The 22877-nt window shown below is 38.7% G+C and overlaps 1 protein-coding gene across 1 annotated transcript in view; it reads left to right on the top strand.

The window, feature by feature from the left end:
- Tnni3k (TNNI3 interacting kinase) overlaps positions 1 to 18498 on the top strand; it is a 284120-nt gene extending 265622 nt beyond the window's left edge. Inside the window, exons 24-25 of the mRNA XM_076862293.2 lie at positions 15031 to 15110; positions 18422 to 18498. Of these exons, the coding sequence (XP_076718408.1) occupies positions 15031 to 15110; positions 18422 to 18498 (157 nt within the window). The remainder of the gene's footprint in view (positions 1 to 15030; positions 15111 to 18421) is intronic.
- Positions 18499 to 22877: the final 4379 nt, after the last annotated feature.

The raw sequence follows: 22877 nt of genomic DNA, 5'->3' as shown, positions 1-22877 counted from the left end.
GTTCAGGAAAGCCTCGCCCAGAAGGTAACATTTGATCAAAGGTGTAAATAAGAAAACCAAAGACCCCAGAGAAGAGTGTGGTAGGTTGTGGGAACACAAGTACAAATTCCTTGAGATGAAATCATGTCTGTGGGCTCAGAGATGATAGCTAGGAGTCCAGGTGGAGCAAAACAATCATGGAGAAGAAGTGCCAAAGTAGGGAAGGAAGAAAGCCAGACCATGGAGGAGGTGGGCCATGTCAGGATGGGTATTAACTGACACACATGCCACTGCCAGAGTTTGGGCAAAGAAGTGACATGATTAGACTTCTTTCTAGAAGGATCATTCTAGCTAAGGTATTTGGGGCCTAGAAGGAAAGGCAGTCAATTAGTTTGCTTTTAAACATACCATCTATTAATTCTACTATCTAACAAATATTTTATTTAGTATGGGCTTTGAGCTAGGCAGGCACATGAAGAAATAATGATAAAACCATATGATGAAGAATACACTAAAGAGGGTACCTAACCAGGTATTATGCAGAGGGAAGCTGAGACCTGAAAGATGAGTGGCATTATCCAGAGAAAAAGGAGCCAGAATGACTGCTGCAGGCAGAAATGGTTATGAGAATGATAACAGCAATAATGAAATGCCTGACACGGATTGGGCACCTGTGATGGGCCAGGCATTTCTCTAACCACTTTACATATGTATCATCTCCTCTAACTGCACAACATGAGTACTGTTGGAGTACTTGACGACGTGCACAAGAGTGAAGTGAGGTTCAGGAAGATGAAGTCACCAGCTCAAGGGCAACAGGTAGAAAGTGGAGGTGCTCAGTTGCCTGAGACCCCGTATTCATAATTAATTGGCCAACCTGTACAGAGCCCTGGATCCAAGAGATGAGGCCAGAGAACTGACCAGAAGTTCAGAACAAAGTTCAGACCCCAAATGCCAAGGAAACAATAACACGTAACAAAACAGGGCTTCTGTTCAGAAAGAGTGGACTTTCTGATGTGCCACCTATCAAGGCTTAATAAATACCAATATGAAAGTGACCATGGAGGTCTAGCTGCACAGAAGGCCACAGAGCACTTCTTACAGAATCCAGTCATGTTCGTGCCAACACTGAAGGCAGGCACAGTAGGCAGCTCAGTGGGAAATGTCAAACCCTGGCTTGCCCCAGGATTCAAAGCAACAGCACAGCACAGCACACCAGAGCAGGGTAAGAGCCCCCACTTTACTGGCAGGAGAAGAGCTTTTTCCATGAGGCACCCCAGCAACATAATGCCATTTTGTTATTCAGGATCTGACAGCAAAGAATACACAGAGGAGGGGAGGAAAGCTTTGGTATTGTGTGATGAGGCAAAAGGTCCCAGAGGTTTGGTATACATTTGCTTAAAACAAAAAAAAAAAAAAAAAATATTGCTTGTAATTTTGTAACCTCCTTAGGGTGTTTCAAATGGTTTGTGAAGATCAATGTTCTGCATGTTCAAAGAGTTTAGGGAGTTTTAAAACCTTCCCATTCAGACTGGCCTGTCATAAAGAACAAAGGAACATGGAATTTCTTGCAGGGATCTGAATTCACACAAAGGAGCCCAGAGATCTAAAATCAACAAAGATGGCCTTTGAACTTTCCTCAATCCAAAAGGGGAAAAGAATATGTATTGCTCTGTAGGCTTCTATCTAGTTGCTGCTTTTATCTTCCATCAATAAAATTGGTTTTGTGATTTTTATTTATGTTAACCACCCAGTGGCCATTAGTGCAAAGAAGTGGTTAAAAGCTTGGGATGAGGTGGACCCAAGTTCAAATTCAAGTTCTACCACTTGAAAACCTTCTGACCTGGGGCAACTTAGTTGAGCCCTCCAAAAGTCAAATTTCCCATTTATAGAATGAAAGCAAAAATGTTACCCTCTTCAACGTGTTGCAATGAGAGCTAAGGCAAGAATACAGCTTGCTTATGTCCAATATATGGTAAACATTAAAAATATGTAAATTTTGTATTTCTCTTGTTGTGCCACCAGTACATGTACTTTGTTTTTTAACATTCCTTTTCCATAATAATCCATGGAATTGGAAGTTGAGTGTAGATTCAGCCTTCTTCAATACTGCACTGTTTGGCTCAACAGTGAAAGTTGAGGAAAGCAACATGTATAGGATATATCGCTGCTCTAAATAAGAGGTTGGTACACTATGGTACATGGGCCAGATCCTTCTCCCCATCTACTCTGGTCAAGTTTTATCAGAACTCAGTCACACTGCAATTTTTACATATGGTCTATATGTGCTTTTTTTTTTGCACTACAACAACCGTCGTTGCAGCAGAGATCATATGGTTTGAAAGCCTTAAATAGTTACTATATTTCCATTTACAGGAAAAGTTTTCTGACCTCCTACTCTAGAAATACAAAATCCACTTTTTCCAAGTCACTTAGCCCTGAAACTGTCTAGACTGGAAACTGATATTTCCTGCTGAAAAATATGGAGACCACCCTCAAGTCAAAGTATCTACTTTAGCCAGTAGCAGGTGCTATGTGAGGCACCAGGCAGCCAGAATGATATAGCAGGGGTCTTCCTTATGAAGGACCCACAGTACAGTTGTAGACACAGACAAATACAATTTACTGCCTTGTGAGATATATTCTGTGCCAATGATGAGAACAAATGGCTGGGGCACTGGGGTTCCATCTTCCTCCATAAGGCCACTGCCTCCATCAAAGGAGAGGTGGAGCTTGAAGGGAGGCTTCTCATTCTCCTCTCTTTCATATTTGTATCTGTGAGAATGCACTGAAGACCATGGGATGCCTTAGGATGCTGAATTGGGGATAATTCTCAGATTTTCCTGGAAATAATATATAGGATGGAAGGCCTGAGCAAGAAATTGGATTAAGAAACCATCTGCAGAAATCACAGCTCTAAAGTGTGTAACAATTGTGGGAATACAACTCCTTCTTGAATGATGTCTAAAGAAATGAAAGGAGATTGGCCAATCACCACAAACTTTTTAGAAAGAACCAGAGGTACATAAATATATGAATAAACTTGCAATGGATGAATTATTCATTCATCCAATCATTCATTTAATCCATATGTGTGTGTGTGTGTGTGTGTGTGTGTGCGTGTGTGTGTGTATATATATATATATATATATATATATATATATATATATATATATATATATATATATAAATCAAGCACCTACTATAAGACAATTAGTTGAGGCACTAAAGGGTCATGATTTAGTAGTGCATAAGAAAAGTAACTTCATTCCTGCTCTCTCTCTCCTGCAACCTTTTAGTTGGAGGAAGAAGGCCATCTTAGTTTTGATTCCTTCAAAAACGGACCATAAGACAAGAATTGGATAAGTTGCTCTTCTGAGATGCAACTAGAAGCACAAGGAGGGAAAAGAAAGGAAGGAAAGTATATATAACATATCTTAAGTAAGTCATTGCTGTGGCCAACTGAAGCTTACTCTCATCTTGTATCCTCTAAGGGTTTGGAATATGCCTGAGAATTTTTTCCAATAAGGAATGAGAAAAATAGAGAATTTGTCCACTGATTCCTGTTTCTAATTGATTGAGCGTCATCTGGGTGGGTGAGAGGGAGAACTAGCTCTGCTCTGTCCCTTTTATGAAAAGAGAGACCCAGAAGACCATGAGCATATATAGAAACTTCTGAAGGTGAATGCTCAGTAGGTCAAGGCTCACAGGCAGAGTACCAAGTATTTGCTTACACAGGAGACACACAATGAATAAATTTACAAGAAAACTTAGTGGTGATGTGTGCTATGAAAACAATTAAAAGAGGTTGGTGAGGTTCAGAGGGACTGGGAGGCAAGTATAGATGGGGTCATGAGTGGCAAAAGCAAACTGACCATTGGAAAACACCTTCATCAGAGCTAAAAAGCAAGTGCAGAGTTTCTAAGGCAGGAACAAAGAGGAGAATAGAAAGCCATCATGGTGAGTAGGTTTGGGAGAGTGCTAGGAGGCAAGGGGAGATCATGAGGGCTTTGTCAGCCAGGTCAAGGTGATAGGCTGTTATACAATGTGTTGGGCAGTCACTGAGGGATTTGAATCAGGGGTGTGGTATGATCTAATTAAAACATTTTTCAAAATCCATCTTGTTACTCTCATCTTCTTTTCCCTTCTATTCCTGAAGGTTTAGACAGGGTTCAGCAAGGTTGACCTCCCCACTGAATGTCCAGCAGGATGATATAGTCCAAGTAGAACACGAAGAATGTCCATGAAGAGGGGGACAGCAGTGGTTGGCACTGCCTGGCATAGGATGTTGGAACCAGAGTGGGAGGAGGAAAGGTTTCCACAGGAAGGTGTGGCTGCTGTGTCATAGTGCTAGAACCCAGGTGTGGCGAGAAAGGCATTCCTGGGGCAGAAGATCAGAGTCCATCTCTGGGAAGGAGTACATCCATGGGGGGCAGGGTGGAAGCAGGGGCCTAACATGGGGTATCAGAGCCCAAGTATAATGATGAGGATGCCATATAGTGTGTTGGCATTGTGGCTCCATGCAGGGCCCAAAGGACATCTGCATACGATGGTGACTATTGTGAAGAAGTTTGAGCACAAGGATGGTGAAAGGGACATATGTGTAGGCAAGAAGCCCAGGGCCAACTTTTGGAATCCTATCAGGGTGAGGAAAGAGCACAGCTCAGTGTTGATGGTTGCATCTCAAGGCAAGTAAGGAGGGCACCCACTTGGAACAGGCAGAAAGGGATTAGGCTAGCAGTGTCAGAACACAAGAGGGTGAGGAAGGCATGGGTGTGGAGTTTTAGAGCCCACGTGGGACAAAGGAGGGTGGTGGCCAGTGTGGACGTGTGTAATAGGAACAGGAGATTTGCCCATTCAAAGGCAGTGATTAAATAAGTAAATGTATTAATGACGATGGGATCAGGTTTACCGCTATCACAAAAGGATGCTATAAATATGAAAAGAGAAAAAACTAGAATGAACCCTGTGGTATTGGATTAGAATTGGAAATGTAGATGTAGATTTATGGTTTGGCAGAGAGATGGGAAGTCCAAAGTGTCTCTGCATATGTGTACACTCATACCTGTTCTTCAGCTTTGCCTGTTTGTGAGAGGATCTGTAAGCTGCAGCGTCTCACCAGCAAAAGGCACATCCAATGCTTGGATCTCAATTTCTAGATACTATTCTCTACCAAAAGGAAACAAGGCACTTGGAGAAATGGCAGACTTCAGCTTTGGGACAAGGAATGTACAAACCAGGAAAATAAGCCAGGAACATTTTGTGCCAGAAAGTAAAAGGGTATAAAAAAAGAGATGGCTACATGTCAAAGGGACAGCCTGAAGGTACTTCAGCTGGCCAACTTGATATAATTTAAACATCAAAATAAGTGACAGTAACATTATAATCCATTCAATAAAATAGTAACACTCCATATACATCTAGATAAATGAAACTGAAATTTGGTTAAGGTGAAAGATATTCATATCGATGCAAGGACTTCTCCACAAAATACTTTTAATTTTGGAGAGAAAAGTAGAATAATTTCATAGTGGGGATACTGTGAGATACCACCTTAATCTGGTAATCAAAATTATTAGCACAGGCCGGGCACAATGGCACATACCTGTAATCCCAGCAGCTCAGGAAGCTAAAACAGGAGGATTACAGATTTCCAGCCAGGCTCAGCAATTTAGTGAGACTGTCTCAAAAAAAAAAAAAAAAAGAGAGAAAGAAAGAAAGCTAGCTGGGTATGTGACTCAATGGTTATAACTCCTCTTACAAAAAATAAATAAATAAATAATTGACAACACAATAATGCTACAAATCAAAATCTGATGGGATACAATGAAAAGAACACAATGTCACTCCTTTGATACTTCCTACCAAAGATGCATGATTTAAATCTAATCACCAGGAAACCTCAGATAAAACCAAATTGAAGGGCATTCTGCAAAATTACTGGCTTCTCATCTTCAAAAATGTCAAGGTTATGAAATTCTAGTAGAGACTGAGAAATTGTTCCAGATTGAAAGAGAGTAAAGAAACATGACAACTAAATGCAACTTATGATTCTGAATTGGAACCTTTTGCTGTGAGGACTATTATTGAGATAATTGGCAAAACTTGAATGAGGTCGGGGAGTAGATGATAGAATCCAGTGATTGTATTGTGGGTATGTGGGAGAATGTTTTTATTTTAGGAATACATACATTAAAGTACTTGGGAAATAATGAACATTCAATTGGCAACTTCCCCTCAAAGGGTACAAGAAACAAAGTTGTACCAACTGTTGTACCAAAGTGTCACAACTTTTCTATACATTGAGATTGCTTCCAAAAATGAAAGGCTTAAAAATTTTACATAATAATGCCAGTCATTTGATTTCCTGGGTCTTTCCATGTGCCCATTCAGCAGGTTGCTTCCAGCTCTTGGAAGAAGGGAAGAGAGAGAGAAGGTCCTAGAAATACATTTGGAAATTGTTTCTAGAGCCAACAAGATTAACTGGGAAGAGCAGATTTTTATACTGCCTGGCCTAGGTTTGAATTACAGTTGTATGATCTGAGACAAGACAGACACTCTGAGCCTGTTTCCTCATATGTAAAATGGGTTGGTTCTTAGGTGTAACAAATTTAATAAAGATTATAGAGCATCTGGTAATTTCTGGCATTTAGCAGGCGTTCAATGAATTGCAGTTTCCATTTTCACCTTTAAAATAAGAATAAAAGCCATCAAAGAAGACTAACTGTTTAGAATGCCAGATTATATTCCTGACTTCACCTTAACCTTGTTGTGTGCACTTGACTAGTTCATTTCACTTCTCAAGGCCTTAGTTTCCTTCCAGGTGAAGTGAGAGGTGGAAGGAGAGAGCAGTAAGGAGGCAGGTTTATGATTACCATTGCTACTCTTAGTTCTAAAATTTAAAATGATATTCTTTAACTTTCCCTTTTTTAGATGAAAATACAGAAAGTGCAGATATAGAAGATTTTGCTATATTTAAAGGATAATTCTCAGTTTTAGCAGTTAAAAAGGCATACAAAGTCTACCTCTTACTGGTTTGTACACCTGACTCATTTATACCTTCTTAAATTAGTGGGTAACTTGAGAGGTGGTGTTGTTAGGTTACTGTTGAACACATTAATAATTTATGAGCCAAGGAATTAGCACACAATTTAAGTTTTCTCTGCATTTTTTTCTTATTCATAATTCTTTGCCTAATTGCTTTTTCTCTTAAAAATGGGGGAGCTAAGACCTTGGATATTTGCCTAATGGCTCAAACAGAACCAAATGACCCAGCTGCCAAGTCTTTCAGTCCTTTTATAGCCTAGGGACATTTGCCATTGAAAGAAAAGTGATGAGTTTGATTTTCCTCAAAGAGATATTTTGTACTGACCTCTGGCCCCATTAAATGCTTTGGCTATCACCCATTCCCTGTAATAGGAGCAATAAATTTGTTTTAATTTAGGACATTTTCAAGTCGGGAATATTGACAAAAACAAAATAATGTTTTGACAACAACCAAAATGAAGTCATGAATAAATAACTACGTTGAACTTAACTGATAAATTAGCAAAACTTATTCCCAAGAAAATGACTGTTTCAAAGTTAGGCCAAAGGTATTCCCATTTTTAATAGAAATGTAGTCTTGCTCTTTAGGCCAGAGGAAAGGTGAGCTGCATAGAAAGACATTTAAAAGCATAAAAAGGCATTTATCCTTTATGACAGCCTGCTTAAAATAGATCTATTTGTTTTCAGGTAAATGCCAAAAGAATCAGCCAGACTACTCTAGTAGCCTTCTGTATGGCAAGGCATTTATTTTCATGGTATAAATACCTTTATCAGATATTTCAGCAGGCTTGTTTTTCAGCTTTCTTTGTATTAGTTTCTTAGATTGATGTCACAGAACTTAAATTCTGGTTAGATGTTATCTGAATGGGTTTCCTTTTGAGTGAAAGAAATGGCTCCTAATTTGGAATATTCCTACTGAAGAAGCAGATAGGGGCGTGTGTGGCATTGATCCTTGTGCTAATCTTCTTTTGTTAGGTAGCATCATGATGACAGATGGCAAAAGGATCCAATAAACCACAAAAACATATTTGCAAAGCTGGGAGGCCTTGGATGGTGTTGATATTTGCTAAGTCCAAATGGCTAAATCTTTCAGGGTACAGGTAGCCTGAGGGCATTGTTAGCTGCATAAAAACTAATTGGACCAATTTAAATGGAAGAAAATTTTGCCTGAAGTCTTTAATCACACTAGTAACCTAATGGTTTTCGGTTCAGCATAGTCAGGTCTGTGTTTAGGAAGATGAATTCATGCATGCAGCTTATAAAACTCTAAACAAGATAAGAGCATTAAGGGGAATAATAAATATCTCAGAAACTTTTGTGTAGGTATATCCTATGTTTTAGAAATCACTGCAGGAAGGCAAGCAAGCAATTGTTGGTCAGAGGAAAGTATAATTTTTTAAAAAATCAAACAAAGGAAGACATGAGTAAGATGATTCTGGTTTTTGTTATGATGATAAGGAATGAAACTTCTTGATGAACTTGATGCTGATCTTTACATACAAAGGATCCAAAACTGTAATTTGTCACTTTAGTGGGTTCCCCAAGTAACAAAACAATAATTTGACACATGGTGTTAGTAAAAGTAATGTGTTTCAGTATAGATAATGGACTAAAACTGATGAAATTTTGTTCAAATTCTGGCTCTGCCATTACTGTGAGGGTTTATACAAGTTGCTCAAATTTTCTGACTCTTTCCATCCCCAGAGAGTGGAGGTAAAATTAATACATTCCCAGATACCTCGGGAGATTTTGTAAAAATGTTAAAAGCTAATCAATGGAAAAGCGTGAACAAGGTATGAAGCCCCCTTTTAAGTATAAAGAAACCATTACCTTCCATTATGGAAGGTCTCTCTTTTATTTTTTTCTGTGTTTTTTTTTTGTTTTGTTTTGTTTTTGTACCAGGGATTGAACTCAGGGGCACTCAACCACTAAGCTACATCTCCAGCTCTATTTGGTATTTTATTTAGAGACAGGGTCTCACTGAGTTGCTTAGCATCTTGCTGTTGCTGAGGCTGGCTTTGAACTTGTGATCCAAGCCTCTGGGATTACAGGTGTGCACTGCCACTCTCAGGTATTCACTGATTTTAATTCCACTATTACTTTAAAGCCATGTACAATATCTACATTTGCCATAATTCATCAAATCAAAGTTCCCAAGTCTGCAATAGCCACAACCTAAGGAATGATTTTAAAAAAAGTTTCTTTTGGACTATACACCCATTTGAAGTCTCCTTTGGAATGTAATACAGTCAAAAGCAATTATGGCACCAGTGAGTATTCTGAGAATTCATGAAACCCACAGCCAAAACCATGATCCATTGCTCCAATACAGAAAGCATTTGGCAGTCAACAGTTTGGAAGCCACAATACTATCTGCTTTGGATGTTTTAAATGGGGCCATTTGGATTCATTGTGACACTGGCTGGTTCCACTACTCTGGGGAGATGGCACCAGAGTTCACCAGTCTCTTCAGAGAATATTTTTCTTATTTCTTCTTGTGCCTTGCTTAATGGTATACCATACTAGATAAAGAGATATTAGAGCATTCATTTTAGGGGACCCTCCCATTTCCCAAGCATCACAACATGAATATTCTGCAAAACTTTCTGTTAAAAAAATGGTTGTATAGCATCTCTGGGCCAGTACCAGCCTTACACAGCCTGCCATTCATATCCTTAATGATAGGTTTATGAGAAAGAGCTTCCTCCACACTTTGCTCTGCTTCATCTTAGATGGCAGTATGGTTCATTTTGTGAAATGGAGCACTAAAGGAGATGGTTCCTTCAGGCATATAGCACAGTTCAGTTACTATTTCAAACAAAATGTATCTGGACAAAAAGCTACAAACACCACCCCTTAGTAATAGCAGTGATGTGTAGCCAGGTATGCCATAGCATGTATGTGAAAATCAGGCTTTCAGCCCTGGCCAGATGTCAAACACTTCAGATAAGGAAGATAAAAATCTCCTGCCAGAGTGGGCACTATGTAATCTAACTCAACCTTTCCATGCCAAAGCCAGTTCCCCAAGTTGACAGCTCACAAATGCCTTTTAAAGAATCATAGAATATAAGAAATAGAGGGACCTGAGACATCACATCATGGGACTTTCAGATGGTTGCTTAGATGGCTCTATTGAACCTAAGGCCAACAGGTGCTTCAGTCTTGACATAAATCACTTCCAGGGGTGGGAAACAGCCTCTTTCTGGAAGAACTCAATCTCTTTTTAGACATCCTTCACCTTAAGAAAAGTAGTGCTTTATTTTAATTCTTCCCCATGTCCAAGGCTCAACCGAACCCTGTAGATAGTCACCTATATATGCTGACACAGACGTCAAGTCTGCTCTGGATATTCAGAGGGTACAAACTCAGTCTAACCACTTGTCATCTGGCACAGACCACCTCTCACAAAGCAGTCAAGAGACTGTCTGGTGCCCTGCTAGAATCCAGATGTGCCTTCTAGCCTACAGATTTCCACTTTACCTTTATCTTCACCAAAAATAAATAAAGCAGATCCACATCATCTTCTCTTTTTTAGTGTTAGTTTCTAATAATCAGTACTTTTTCAAAGAGCACAGAAAACCTCTGTTTTACTCATTCTTCCTTGGAACTCTGCCTACAATGTGCATCCAATCACTGGCTTAGTTTGTAGGCTCTATTTGCCTATGCTCTGTATTCTAGTACTCTTCTCATTCTTCATAGTTCTTTTGTAATCTTATGTATATACTTACTTATTTCTTAATGATGTATTTTTTACTTAATGCACTTTTCATGAGTGTCATTATGTCTGCATTAATTTTAGCCAACATGGTCTCATATTTTCATTAGCTTTGAACATCTCGGTTGCTATCTTTGCCCAAGGTCGGTGACTCCATTCACAGACAGTGTGAACACTTTTAAGCAGGCCAGTGTCTCTCATAAGCCATAGCCTAATGGAATGCTTACACAGAAGTACAGGTTACATGTGGATTTGGGTGTGAACTGACCTAGTTAGCACACAGTCTACTAGGACATCTATGTCCCTAAAACATGGAATCAGACAGAAAATATTTTCGAAAATTTTGTTTTCTGCTCTTCATTTTAGATAAATTGTTAATTTCCTAGTACACTTTTATAATAGACAATAGTTGGTGATTATATTTATCTCTACATACACATTGCGTAATTAATCTAAATTGTTAAGCCTAAAGCACAAAACTTTCCAGTACTAAAATATGTCAATATAATGTAGCAGTATTCAAAAACCCAATGTAAAGATTTCTTTGCTTCTTATAAAAGATATTTTCATTCCACACATGCAAAATATGAATTCGCCCATAAAGAATTATATGTCATTTGCATATGTGCCTGTCTGTGGTACACATCATCCTGTTAGAATAAAGAAGGCAATGTAGTTGACAAGCAATGTTGAAAACTGAAAAGTTGAGCATGTTCCTTACCTGCCATTAGTTCACATTTACTTTCTTAGAATCCCAGGGCAACTGCATTGCTGGAACTGCCTTATTTTCACTCTCCACAGCTTTAGGAAACAGAGATCCTGCCATCTCTCTTCAACTCTGGGCTCCTATGAAATTCTTAGAGGAATGTAATGAAGCCTGGATGGGTTGAGAACACTTAGTTCCATTGACCAGGGTCTGGTTTCTTCTCTATTGTTTGACCTGGGCATGCTCAGCTTCCAACTAGTTCCATTCACCAGGGTCTGGTTTCTTCTGTTTTGTTTGACCTGGGTGTGCTCAGCTTCCATCTGCCTGTCATCCTAGAACAGCATTCTGTGCCAGCCTATGTGGCATCTCTTGGGCAGGAAGGTTAAGTCTTCTGGAGTGAATCACATTCAGTAGCTGAACAAACAATGCATCATGGAGATGGGCTTTTATTCACAGGAAAGCAGATAGCCATTTTGGTGATAAAATATTTATTCCTCTTTTATCTTCTTGTTGCCAAGACTACTGCATATAGCACATTTCTTAAGAGGAGCTTGAGTGTTAAAGAGGTTAGATATATTAATAGGGAAATTTTTATTTTGAAAACATATATTAACATTTTATTGCCCAGAACTCATATGGTTTGCTATTAAATGTTTATTGAGATCACACAGTGTCATACTTTAAGCCAATACTTTTTCTTCTTTTTATTCATTACCTTCCTCTAAGAAAGAACATTCTTTATAGCTTAAGAAAGTGAGGGCAAAGATGCACTCATTTTTAAGCTCAGTGAATTAATCAGTGTGAACTGATATTAACTTTCAAAAAAGTTTGACTTCTCTAAATGAACATTTTAGCATAACTTAATTTTATTTAATTGAACATACTTTTATCTTAGCTATTTACCAAATACTGAGTAAACTTGATGGGGTCCAAAGATGTTAGCTGGGAGCTCTGATCTCCCTGAGCTGTCTGTGCAGTGGGAATCACTAGCACACAAATGAAGATCATTCTATACCTAGGCAGACTCAGATTAGCACTATGGTAGGAGCTCAAAGTTCTGGAGGTGCAAGGAAGAGAACAAGGTTGATCCTGGCTGTTTTCAAAAGGCCTTCAAAGAATATGAATATGCTGAGTGTGAGTTAGATCTTGAAGGATTGTACATGAAGGTAGTATTTGTTAAGTATTTACTAAATGTCAAAACTGTTCAGTGCTTTAAATGTAATGACTTTTAATTCACATGATTAACACCTTACTAGCTAAATCTTATCACAATTCCCACTTTAGAGTTACATAACTCTGAGGCATAAAACAGTTAATAACTCTTCAAAGGCCATAGATTAATAAATGATGGACTCAGGATGCAAATTCAAATTATAACAAGAATGCTCATTCTTAATTATTACATGATGTTACTTCCTGTTATGGATAAACAAAGTGTCAACAAGCACATTTAAGCAGGGGGGGCATCTTAACTATAGTAATGGCAAAGAGATCATTAGGAATGTTTAGAAAATTTGAAGTTGATTAGCATACTTGAATGTGGGGAGTGGGTATGGAGGAATTATAGAATACAAGATACATGGAGAACACAAGGAGAAGTGAATGGCAGAGAGTTTGGAACATTGGCCTGAGGAATAGCAGAAATACCTTGTAGAGGGAAGAACTGATTGATTGGAGGGATGCATGACATTAGGAATCTATTAACTAATCAATTCCTTGGAAACTATTTGTTGTGCTTCCCTGTATGCCAAGCACTGTTCTAAGTGTTCAAAGTATAGAAGAGAATAAGAGAAATCAGGCCCTACTTGTGTCGAAAAATATAAAGAAAGTGTAAGTAAACAGATAAATGAGCAAGATAATTTATATAGATATAAAAGGAAATGAGTAGAATAATATAATGTGATATAGAGTAACCATGGGCAGAGGAATGGCCACTTTGGAACAGTTATCAGAGAAGGCTCACTGAGAAAGTGTCATTTGAATTGAGGCCTGAATGACAGAAGAGTCAGTCATGTGTGAAGGCAGGTCAAGGGTTCAGCAGAATAGGATTGGGGTTCATTAAAAAAACGTACCAGGCAGATTTAACAAATGCAAAGGCTCTGAGTTGGGAAAGAACTTGAAGGGCTCCAGGGACAGAGAGGATTCTAGGAAGAAGTGTTTAGTTAAAAAAAAAAAAAAATTAGGGAGAAAGGTACAGGTTGCGGTTGGAGAGGTTAGCAGGGCCAGGACCTTGTAGTGGGGGCAAAAAACATTTGCATTTTATTCCAAATGAAGTGGAAGCCAAGTTTTAAGTAGGTAAAGGCTTAGCCCATTTTAGATTATGAAAAGATCACTCTGGAAAATATTATAGGATATGAAAAGAAAAGTGAAAGCAGGGAGATCAATTAGGATACAAATTGCAGAGTTCTAGACAAGAAAGAAATGATGTGGCCCAGAACTTAAAGGAGGAACAAGGTGAATAAATTAGATTGTTTTGGAGTTAGAACTACAAGGACTTGAGAAAAGATATGAAAAAAATGAAGGCACAAAAGGTGAGTCCAAGAATTTTTGCTTAAGTGACTGCATGATGTAGTGCCAGTAACTGCAATGGAGAGAACAGGCTTGGATGTTGGGGATATGAGTTCTTCTATGGACATAGTGAGGTCATGTCTGGGGGCAAAAGGGGAAGCCACTTTGAAGATGGCAAAGGATGATGAGCTGCAAGAGAAACTACAGATATGAAATTAGCTGATGGATGTGAGTAGATATTAGAGTGAGGGTTTTAATACTTTCAGGTTTTGAGTCTGATGAACTAGAAAGGAAGTGACTCTAATAATAAATTGATAAAAGAGTAGGAAGACTGAGAAAAGAGAAGGATCAATTTAGAGCAGGAGGAAATACATATTCAAATAATAAATAAGTATATAGACTTTGCAATTGAAAAGTCTTGGGTTTAACTCCTAGATGAGCCATTTACTAGATCCTTGTAACCATATACTTAATTATTTCAGTTTCCATTGTTTTCTTATCTGTAAATTGATATAGTGATAAGGATTAAATGAGATGATTCTATATAAATGCTTCACAAACAGGAATCTTGTAGTAAATATTATCACAATATCATAATTGTCATTATAATAATAACAATATAATAATGATAATACTTCGTGGAATGTATTTCATTTATGTTAATTATTATTGAGAGGATAATGTTCTTGCTCTTAGTTCCACTTAAGTAAATATTGTAAGCATATGAACCCAGATTTAGATCCAACATTCCTTTTTATTTTTATTGAATCATTAAGACAAGCTGGAAATTATGCTTTCTTTCCATTGTACAGCTAAATAAACTGGGGCTCAGCAAGGGTGACAAGAACAAGGGTAGACTGCCAGGAATTGTAACCTTTGTGGAAGACAAGACTCACACCTGGGTATAAATTATACCAAATAATTCTGAACTCCTTCCCAACACTTATTAAGATAAAAACACCGCTGTACCACTTGGTCATTTCTCTGGGATCTATGCTAAATGAATAAATTCTGTTTAATGGAAAATTTTTTTAGTAAGTCAGCATAGCATGAAGCTCTTTCTCTAATTTTCCAGTGCTCGACCAGGCTCCTCTCAAGGTCTGTCTTTGGAGGAGGTGAAAAGAAGTTTGCAGTACTCACCCATTGACAAGTACGGTAAGTGGACAGACCCTCTAGGTTCATGAGAAAACCAGTCGTAGGACGATGGCATCTACTTCTTCATGACAAGTGAGAAAACATAGTATTTTATAATATCCAGAAATGAAAGATATTTTAAAATATTATAAAATCCTAACTATGATCTTTAAGTCTTTTATAATTCTGCAGTTTACCTTTAAGCTTAATAATAATACATACATTAAAATAAAATTAACCTCTGACCTCTCAAATATTTCAAACACTTCATCATCACGTTATCAGGTCTGTGGCCTCAAAGCCCTGGGTCATCCATAGGATATGTAGGAAGGAGAAGAAAAACCAGGGATGAGTTTTCATAATTACATTGTATCCCAGGAAAGCTCCTTCCACCAACCTGCCATCCCCTGGTGACTGGTAAATCTAGCCATTCCCTCAAAGAGCTGCAGAGAAGGCTGGGAGAGCCAATGAGCTCCATTTCACACAGGTCTACTGAAGAATGGATTAACACAGGTCTCAGAAATAATTAATAAAGTTCTCTGCAGGCTTCTGGAAGCCAGAGTACACATAATCTCCCTTATCATCAGCTGCCATATTAATGCATGAGGCCTGTGATGTCCTTTCTTCAACCTTAAAGCCTGAGAGGCTGTAGGAATTTAGCACAATGGGTTCCTTTATTTATGGCAACTCACTTTGACTACATGAAGAACTGCATAAAATGTCAGCTAAAGAGATCAGATTAAGACAAGAGCTGTGTTTGAGAAAGAATACATTGGGGGATGTGTGCCTGCTTCTCTGACAGAGATGGCAGATATGGGCTTTGGAATTCTCACCAACACACCTCAACTGCAGTGTCAGTACCTGAGGTATCAGAAAGCATTTAAGAAACAAAGGAGAAACTTTGTTCTAGATAGATGCAGACATGCTACCTGAGTAGATAAAGGAAGAAAATGTGCTTCTCACACCCAATACATGTATAGAATGTAGCTGAGTGCTTTTCTTTAAAAAAAAAATAATAAAATGTTTATTTATTTATATATTTTTATTGAGATACTGCAGATTGAACTCAAGGATGCTATACCACTGAGCTACATTCCCTACTTTTTATTTAAACTTTAAATTTTCATTTTGAGACTAGGTCTTGCTGAGTTGCCCAGGCTGGCCCAGAACTTGTAATTCTCCTGTATCCTAAATAGCTGGGATTTCAGCAATTGAGTGCTTTTTAATCATCCACTTCACAGCATAATTGACCAGTCCAGCAAAAGATCTTTTTGAGGGAAAAATGTGCTCCAAATGTCACTACATTGCATTTCTTAATAGCTATAATACCATTTCCTCAAGCCTCACAGATGTGACTCCCCAACCACTAAATACAGGGCATTCTTTGGGTGTTTTGACCAGAAGTCTTTCCTTTTATGGTAGAGTTTCAAGATGAAGCACCTCTTTAACTTAGAGAACTTAAGAAATCCACTTCTTAAAGAGACAGAACTATAACAATTCCCAAGCTGGAAAAGACAAAGGACTTAATAATGTGAAAGTTGTTTTTTTTCCTATTCATATATGTACCAGGGGTAAGAAAAAAACATTAGAATAGTTGATCAGGGTGAGGGTACCTATAGACAAAGAAGATATATTCAATATCTCTCACTAGAAATACTACATAATACAAGAAAGAACCCTTTCATTTTCCTTCATTTTCATTTCATATTCGAAGTATGGTATAACAGCGACTTCATGAGATGTTTCTTCCTTTCTCTCCTCCGCCCCTCTCTCAGAGTTAGAGAATTAAGGTCAAATTAAATGGCACAACTATTTTATGTGGAGATGTTTCAGTCTTCTCCTAAAGCCCTTGGTCTAGTTGCACTCCTCTTAAGCCAAGTGACTTCTTAGGTCAACATGTTTGCCTTTACTCTCTGGAAATAATGGCATCAATAATAAATGCCAGCCTCCATGCCTGCTGATTTTGTTACCAATCCTGAAGGAGCGCCTGCCCACACTGTTGGGACGTATGTTCACAATCATATTTTCACTGGAGTCCTGTGGGGCAGGAGACACTGAAACCTCACAGGCCAGTAAAACTACATGTGGCACATTGAAGGTTGATTACAGTAATAAAAGGATTACTAGCTTATTAAAGCATCAATCCATGCATGGAATGAAGTCACATTTTCTGCCTAGATGAGAGGAAATATTTGTGCTCCGTGATATAGATTTGGTTTTAGTCCACTTAGAGTTAAAATTCAGTGATGTATATCAGCTTGCCCTCATCTCATCATGCCCCACCATGACCTTCCTCATATCTGACCAGACCTGTCCCACAAGAGGTGAGTGAGAGAGTCAACGAAGCATCAGCAGCGGCCAAACTTCCTCTGAGGAGAGTTTATGTGCTGCCTAAGGGATTTTGACAGAGACCTCGCTTATGAAAATAAATATGCCCATCCAACTGCATGTTGCTAGGTGGCTTCATAAAAACGTAGATGGCTGGGTTGCTACTGAAATCTAAGCTATCAAAGGGGACAAAAGCAATAGTAACTACTAATGAATGTGCCCATTTTCACAGAATCAGTGAATGGTTTCCTTACTCCAGAACAGAAAGGCAGCAGCTTCCTGTTACATACCTCTCTGTTCTCTTAGACAGTGGCATAAAGTTAAGCCACTAAGCCAATTCCTTTGACAGACCCATGGATATTGCTTGAAGTCATCATTTGCCACTGGTATTTAGACTTAGGCATTGAGTACATTTGAAACTCAAGCTGTCAAGAAGAAAATTAAATACATACATAAATGAAATACAGCCACCATGCTCCAGAGAAAGTGTCTTTTCTTTTTTTTCTAACTGCTATTCCCACCTCCTCTTTGGGGCCAACAGTGGTCTGTCACTTATTGATGTCAGACTGATGATTATCTAATGCACATTGACAATTTATAAGTCAGTGCTATCATTTCTCCCATTTACAGATGAAGACACTGAGGCTGGGAAAGAATAAGTTAATAAAAGTCATAGAGCCTACAGATTTGCCTGACATGAGAGCCTGTTCTCATAGCTTCAAGATACACGACCTTCCTGACCTGCCCCCTGTATACTCCAAATCCCAAATGTCACCTAGACAGCATAGCTCCAGATCAGACATCTATCAGTCATGTTTATCTGCTGTTTTCATTGTAAGTTTCAGGATTGTTTTATAGCTGCTCAGCAGCATCTCTGGTCCAGACTCTGTTCACCAGATCCAGGAAAGCTGCCTAACTGCTGTGTGTTGCATTGAGTCAGGCTAAAAAATGGGGAGAGTACTGGGAGGCCAATAAGTAATAACTGAACTTCTTTTCTGATGCAGGCTACGTGTCGGATCCCATGAGCCCAATGCATTTTCATTCTTGCCGGAACGGTGGCAGCTTTGAGGACAGCAGCTGACAGCATTTGGCTAAGAGGAGTTTTCCCCCACACTGACAGCAATGAGTCCAGTCATGGCAGGCTTGCTCCCAATTATACTACTTTACTGTCTAAGGTCTCCTTAAATTGGCTTGTTTATACTGGTCCTACTTCATCCCTCTTCATGAGTTGGTTTTTAGGTTTGTGGTTAAAGAAGGAGATGTAAAAGAACCAAGACAGAATATATATCAAGGATTGTTTTTCACTTTGTAAGTAAAAAACCAGTTTATTTTATAACTTGGAAATGGGGCCTCAGTCTGTGGTGGGCACTTAATAATTATTATGTTTTCCTAGACATAGTTATGTACACTTGTGTTTGAGAGACCTGGGTTTGATTTCTTAAAATATTGGTCATTTTCTTATCTCACTATGTTACATCTGGTGTTGAGCTCCATGATTAAAGATTCTTTGGTGGTGTAGAAAATTGATTCAGAAGTGTATTTTTATTACAACAATACTTCCACTGAGTATGTCTTCTTTCAGACATATTGGTAAAGAGCAATAATGACCTTCACATCAAAGAGCTTCCCAAAACAGAGTACTTAGTTGTTTACCCCCCTTTTCATGTCATACCAAGTGTTCTATGCTCTACGCAGGCAACCTGTTGCTGTCAGTACTAAGGTGCTCAAAATGCTATCTGCCCAGTTATGATATCAGCCAACTGATGCAAAGCTCCCATTTATATCAGAATCTGGCACAGACCTAAAGTGCCTGCTATCTTTAAGAAAGGTTCCAGCCAGAAAGATAGAAGTGCTTCCACCTGATGAAAGAGTTTTTGCCACTGAAAGACAGACTTGGTTAAAAAGAAAAACCTGGGAACCATGAAAATTTAGTGATAATTACTGACCTCAACAAGATAAATAAAATTAGAAGAGGAAGATTTGGCCTGCTCTAAGTCAAGGCTTCTTGACCTTGGACTTAGTGACATTTTGGACAGGATAATTCTTTGTTGTTGGGGGCTGATCTGGGCACTGTAGGATATTTAACAGTTTCCTGGCCAATACCACTTCCTGTGATAGATAATTTTATGTGTCAACTTGACTAGATTGTGGTATGCCCAAGATACCTGGTTAAACATAATTCTACATATGTTCATGAAGATGTTCCCAGGAGAGAATAGCATTTGAACTGGTACACTGAATAAGGTGAACTTCCCTGCCTGATGTGAGTTGGCATCATCCAATCCACTGAGGACCTACACTGGGGAAGAAAGTAGGATTCCCTTACTGTCTGATTGACTTCTTGAATTGGAACATCAATATTTTCCTGCTCTTCTGCACTCCTGGTTCTCAGATCTTTAGATCCATACTGGAATCTATGTCACTGACTTTTTAACTCTTAGATCTTTGAAATATACCAACAAACTGTGCAGGATTTCCTGCCTGCAGACAGCAGATCATGGGATTTCTCAGCCACCATGATTATAGGAGCTAATACCATATAAGACATATACACACACATTCGTGTATATACATACATATATATGTACATTCGAATATACACATATATACACATACATATATACATATATAGAGTTGACCCTGTGCCCACGGGTTCCACAGTGGAGAATTTTACCAACTATAGATAAAAAAATACTTGAAAAAAATTACATCTGTGCTAAAGAGGTGCACACTCTTTGTTATTATTCCTTAAAAGATAGAGCATAACAACTATTTGCATAGAATTTATATCAGATTAGATATTATCTAGAGATAACTTGAAGTGTACCAAAGACTATGCATAGGTTATAGGTAAGTACTATGCCATTTTAGTGGGGGAGGTACCAGAGATTGAACTCAGGGGCATTTGACCACTGAGCTTCATCTCCAGCCCTATTTTGTATTTTATTTAGAGACAGGGTCCCACTGAGTTGCTTAGCACCTCACTTTTGCTGAGGCTGGCTTTGAACTCATGATTCTCCTGCCTCAGCCTCCTGAGTTGCTGGGATCATGGGCAAGTGCCACCATACCCAGCACTATGCCATTTTATATAAGGTACTTTAGTATCCATGGGTATGGGTATACACAGAAATTCTTGAACCAATCCCTCCCTGGTTACTAAGGGGCAACTCTCCATCTTATCTATCTATCTACCTATCTATCTATCTATCTATCTATCTGTCTGTCTATCTACTATTGGTTCTGCTCCTCCAGAAAATCTGAATTAATATATCCCTCTGCAAATCATAACAATCAAATATGTCTTCAGACATTTCCAAATGTGTCCTGAAGGATGAAATTTCCCCTGGTTGAGAACCTCTGTTCTAAAGCCAAAGAGGACATAGAGGTATATAGAGCCTGCCTCTGATCAGCTGCATTTAGGCATATCTTCCTTCTTCTCCTGCTGAAGTCAGTGGAATACAAAGGAATTGGGAGGTTGAAGTGCTGATTGCTCCTTGGATATCCGTGTAAGCGTGTAAGCTCTTCTCTCCTTTCCTCCTGCCAATTAGAAATTTTGTGTGTAGAGGGCAATTTCTATCAAGAGAACAGCAACTCCACCTCTAAAATTCCTTTGAGCCTCTTCTTATGACCTTCAGTTTCAAAGTTGCCAGTCCCCACATGCTCTGATTAGCTTGTGGATAGCCCAGTGCGGGCCCAGAGATAGAAATTAAAACCTTCATACTTCCAACTAGATTTATCCCTTTTAAGCCTCCAGCCTTTTCATTTCCCTACCCAATTATTCCGGAGTCACAGGTACTGTATCCCACCAAGCAGGTTCCCATAGGGCTTTATAATAAGCAGAGCCAAGGAACCTGAGGTGACTGCTCAGGCCTAAACCCTCTGGCAAAGACACAGAAGGAGAAACAGAAGCTGGTTAAAGAACACCTGTCTCCATAGCTCCCCTTCTGTTGCTTTGCTCTGGCTACTCTAGGGAATGAGGCAGTGCCTAGCCTAAGCCAGTTTGGGGCTTAATCCTTTAATGAGCTGAATTAAAAAAGGAATACCTTAAAAGCTGCCGAGGTAGGGGTGGCAAAATGGAGATGATTTAAACTAAAAGAATCACAGCTTATGCAATGCTGTGCCAAACGTGTATGTAATCAGGACCATGGACAGTTCCGGGTGAACCAGTTCCCAGTGGAAAGGATCCTATGCAGAGGGAGGACTGTTTGCTTCTGAAATGCTTCTTTTTTAGAAAGGGGGTTTTCTAGAACAGATTTGTCAAGCTCCCTTTCTTTGTTTCCTCTAGTTAGCCACCTCCTCTCTCCACATTGCATTTCCTTCTGCTGCTGCTTCCCTCTAGCTTTGTCTTGTCAAGTATCTGCAAATAATGAGACTAATGTGTCTTGATTCCTGAGAAGGGGAACCTTTTCACAGATGCCAACCTGTAGCTCACTAAGCCATTTTCATTACTACACCTTCTGTGGGGCTCAGGGATCATCTTAGGGCTTGTCTTGAGATGATGGGATTTTTTAGTTTTGGGTTTTGGGTGTTCTTTTTTTTTTTTTTTTTTTCTCCCCCAGCCTCCTTACTGAAAAAATGTTTCACTAATTGCTTTCTTTCTCTGCTGGTAAAAATGAACTTCTAAGATCATGTTGCTGCATGCTTAGCACATTAAATTTTTTCCCACGTACATGCAGCCCTGCACTAACTCCGAAGATGTTCAATTAACTATAATTGTAAGCCAAATTACAGCAGCACCAGGAGAGAGTTATTCCAAGAGCATGATTATTTAGTTTAAATTATTTCTAAAGCTGACATTTCCTTAGGAACCAGAAAAAAATTGGGTGCTTATGGTAGAAGAAAAGGTTAATGCTAAACAATCCATCTAAAATGAAGGATATGATTTCTCTCTTTCTTTAATCTTCTTTCTCCTTCCCTGTTTCCTCCTTCTCTTCTCTTCCTTCCCTCTCTCTTAAACCATAAGCATTGATTATGGATCCATTTCAACCTTTCATTGTAGTTGTGCTACCTTCGACAAGTCATTTAACCTCTCTAAGCTACAACTTATTATCTGTAAGATAATGATAATACAATTTACCATGTAGAGTTGCTATGAAGATTTTAAATGATATAAAGTTTATAATGTAATAACTGCAGTATAATAGCAGATACTGCTGTTTGTTGTTACTGTTATATCAACATTCATCTAAAGAGCTGTACTGTAAAAGGGGAGCATGAGAAAGGTGAAAATTTTCTTCCTTTTGTAGAAACAACTGTCAGCATCTCTAAAAACTCCATCTTCACAAGCAGCAAGCTGCCCAGCTTACATCTCTGAGGCAGACTGAGCCAAGATCTAGCAGACCTTAGGTAGCAATGTCTGATTTTATACCTGAAATAAAATCAGAAGGGAAATCAAATTCCTTCAGCTAAATGTAAGAACCAGAAAGAATTCTCCCACATGAGAGGGATGCTTAGTAAAAA

This window comes from Callospermophilus lateralis, chromosome 7 (genome assembly GCF_048772815.1).
Source record: "Callospermophilus lateralis isolate mCalLat2 chromosome 7, mCalLat2.hap1, whole genome shotgun sequence".
NCBI lineage: Eukaryota > Metazoa > Chordata > Mammalia > Rodentia > Sciuridae > Callospermophilus > Callospermophilus lateralis.
Note: the sequence above shows the minus strand (reverse complement) of the source record. Positions and strands in the feature narration are given on the sequence as shown.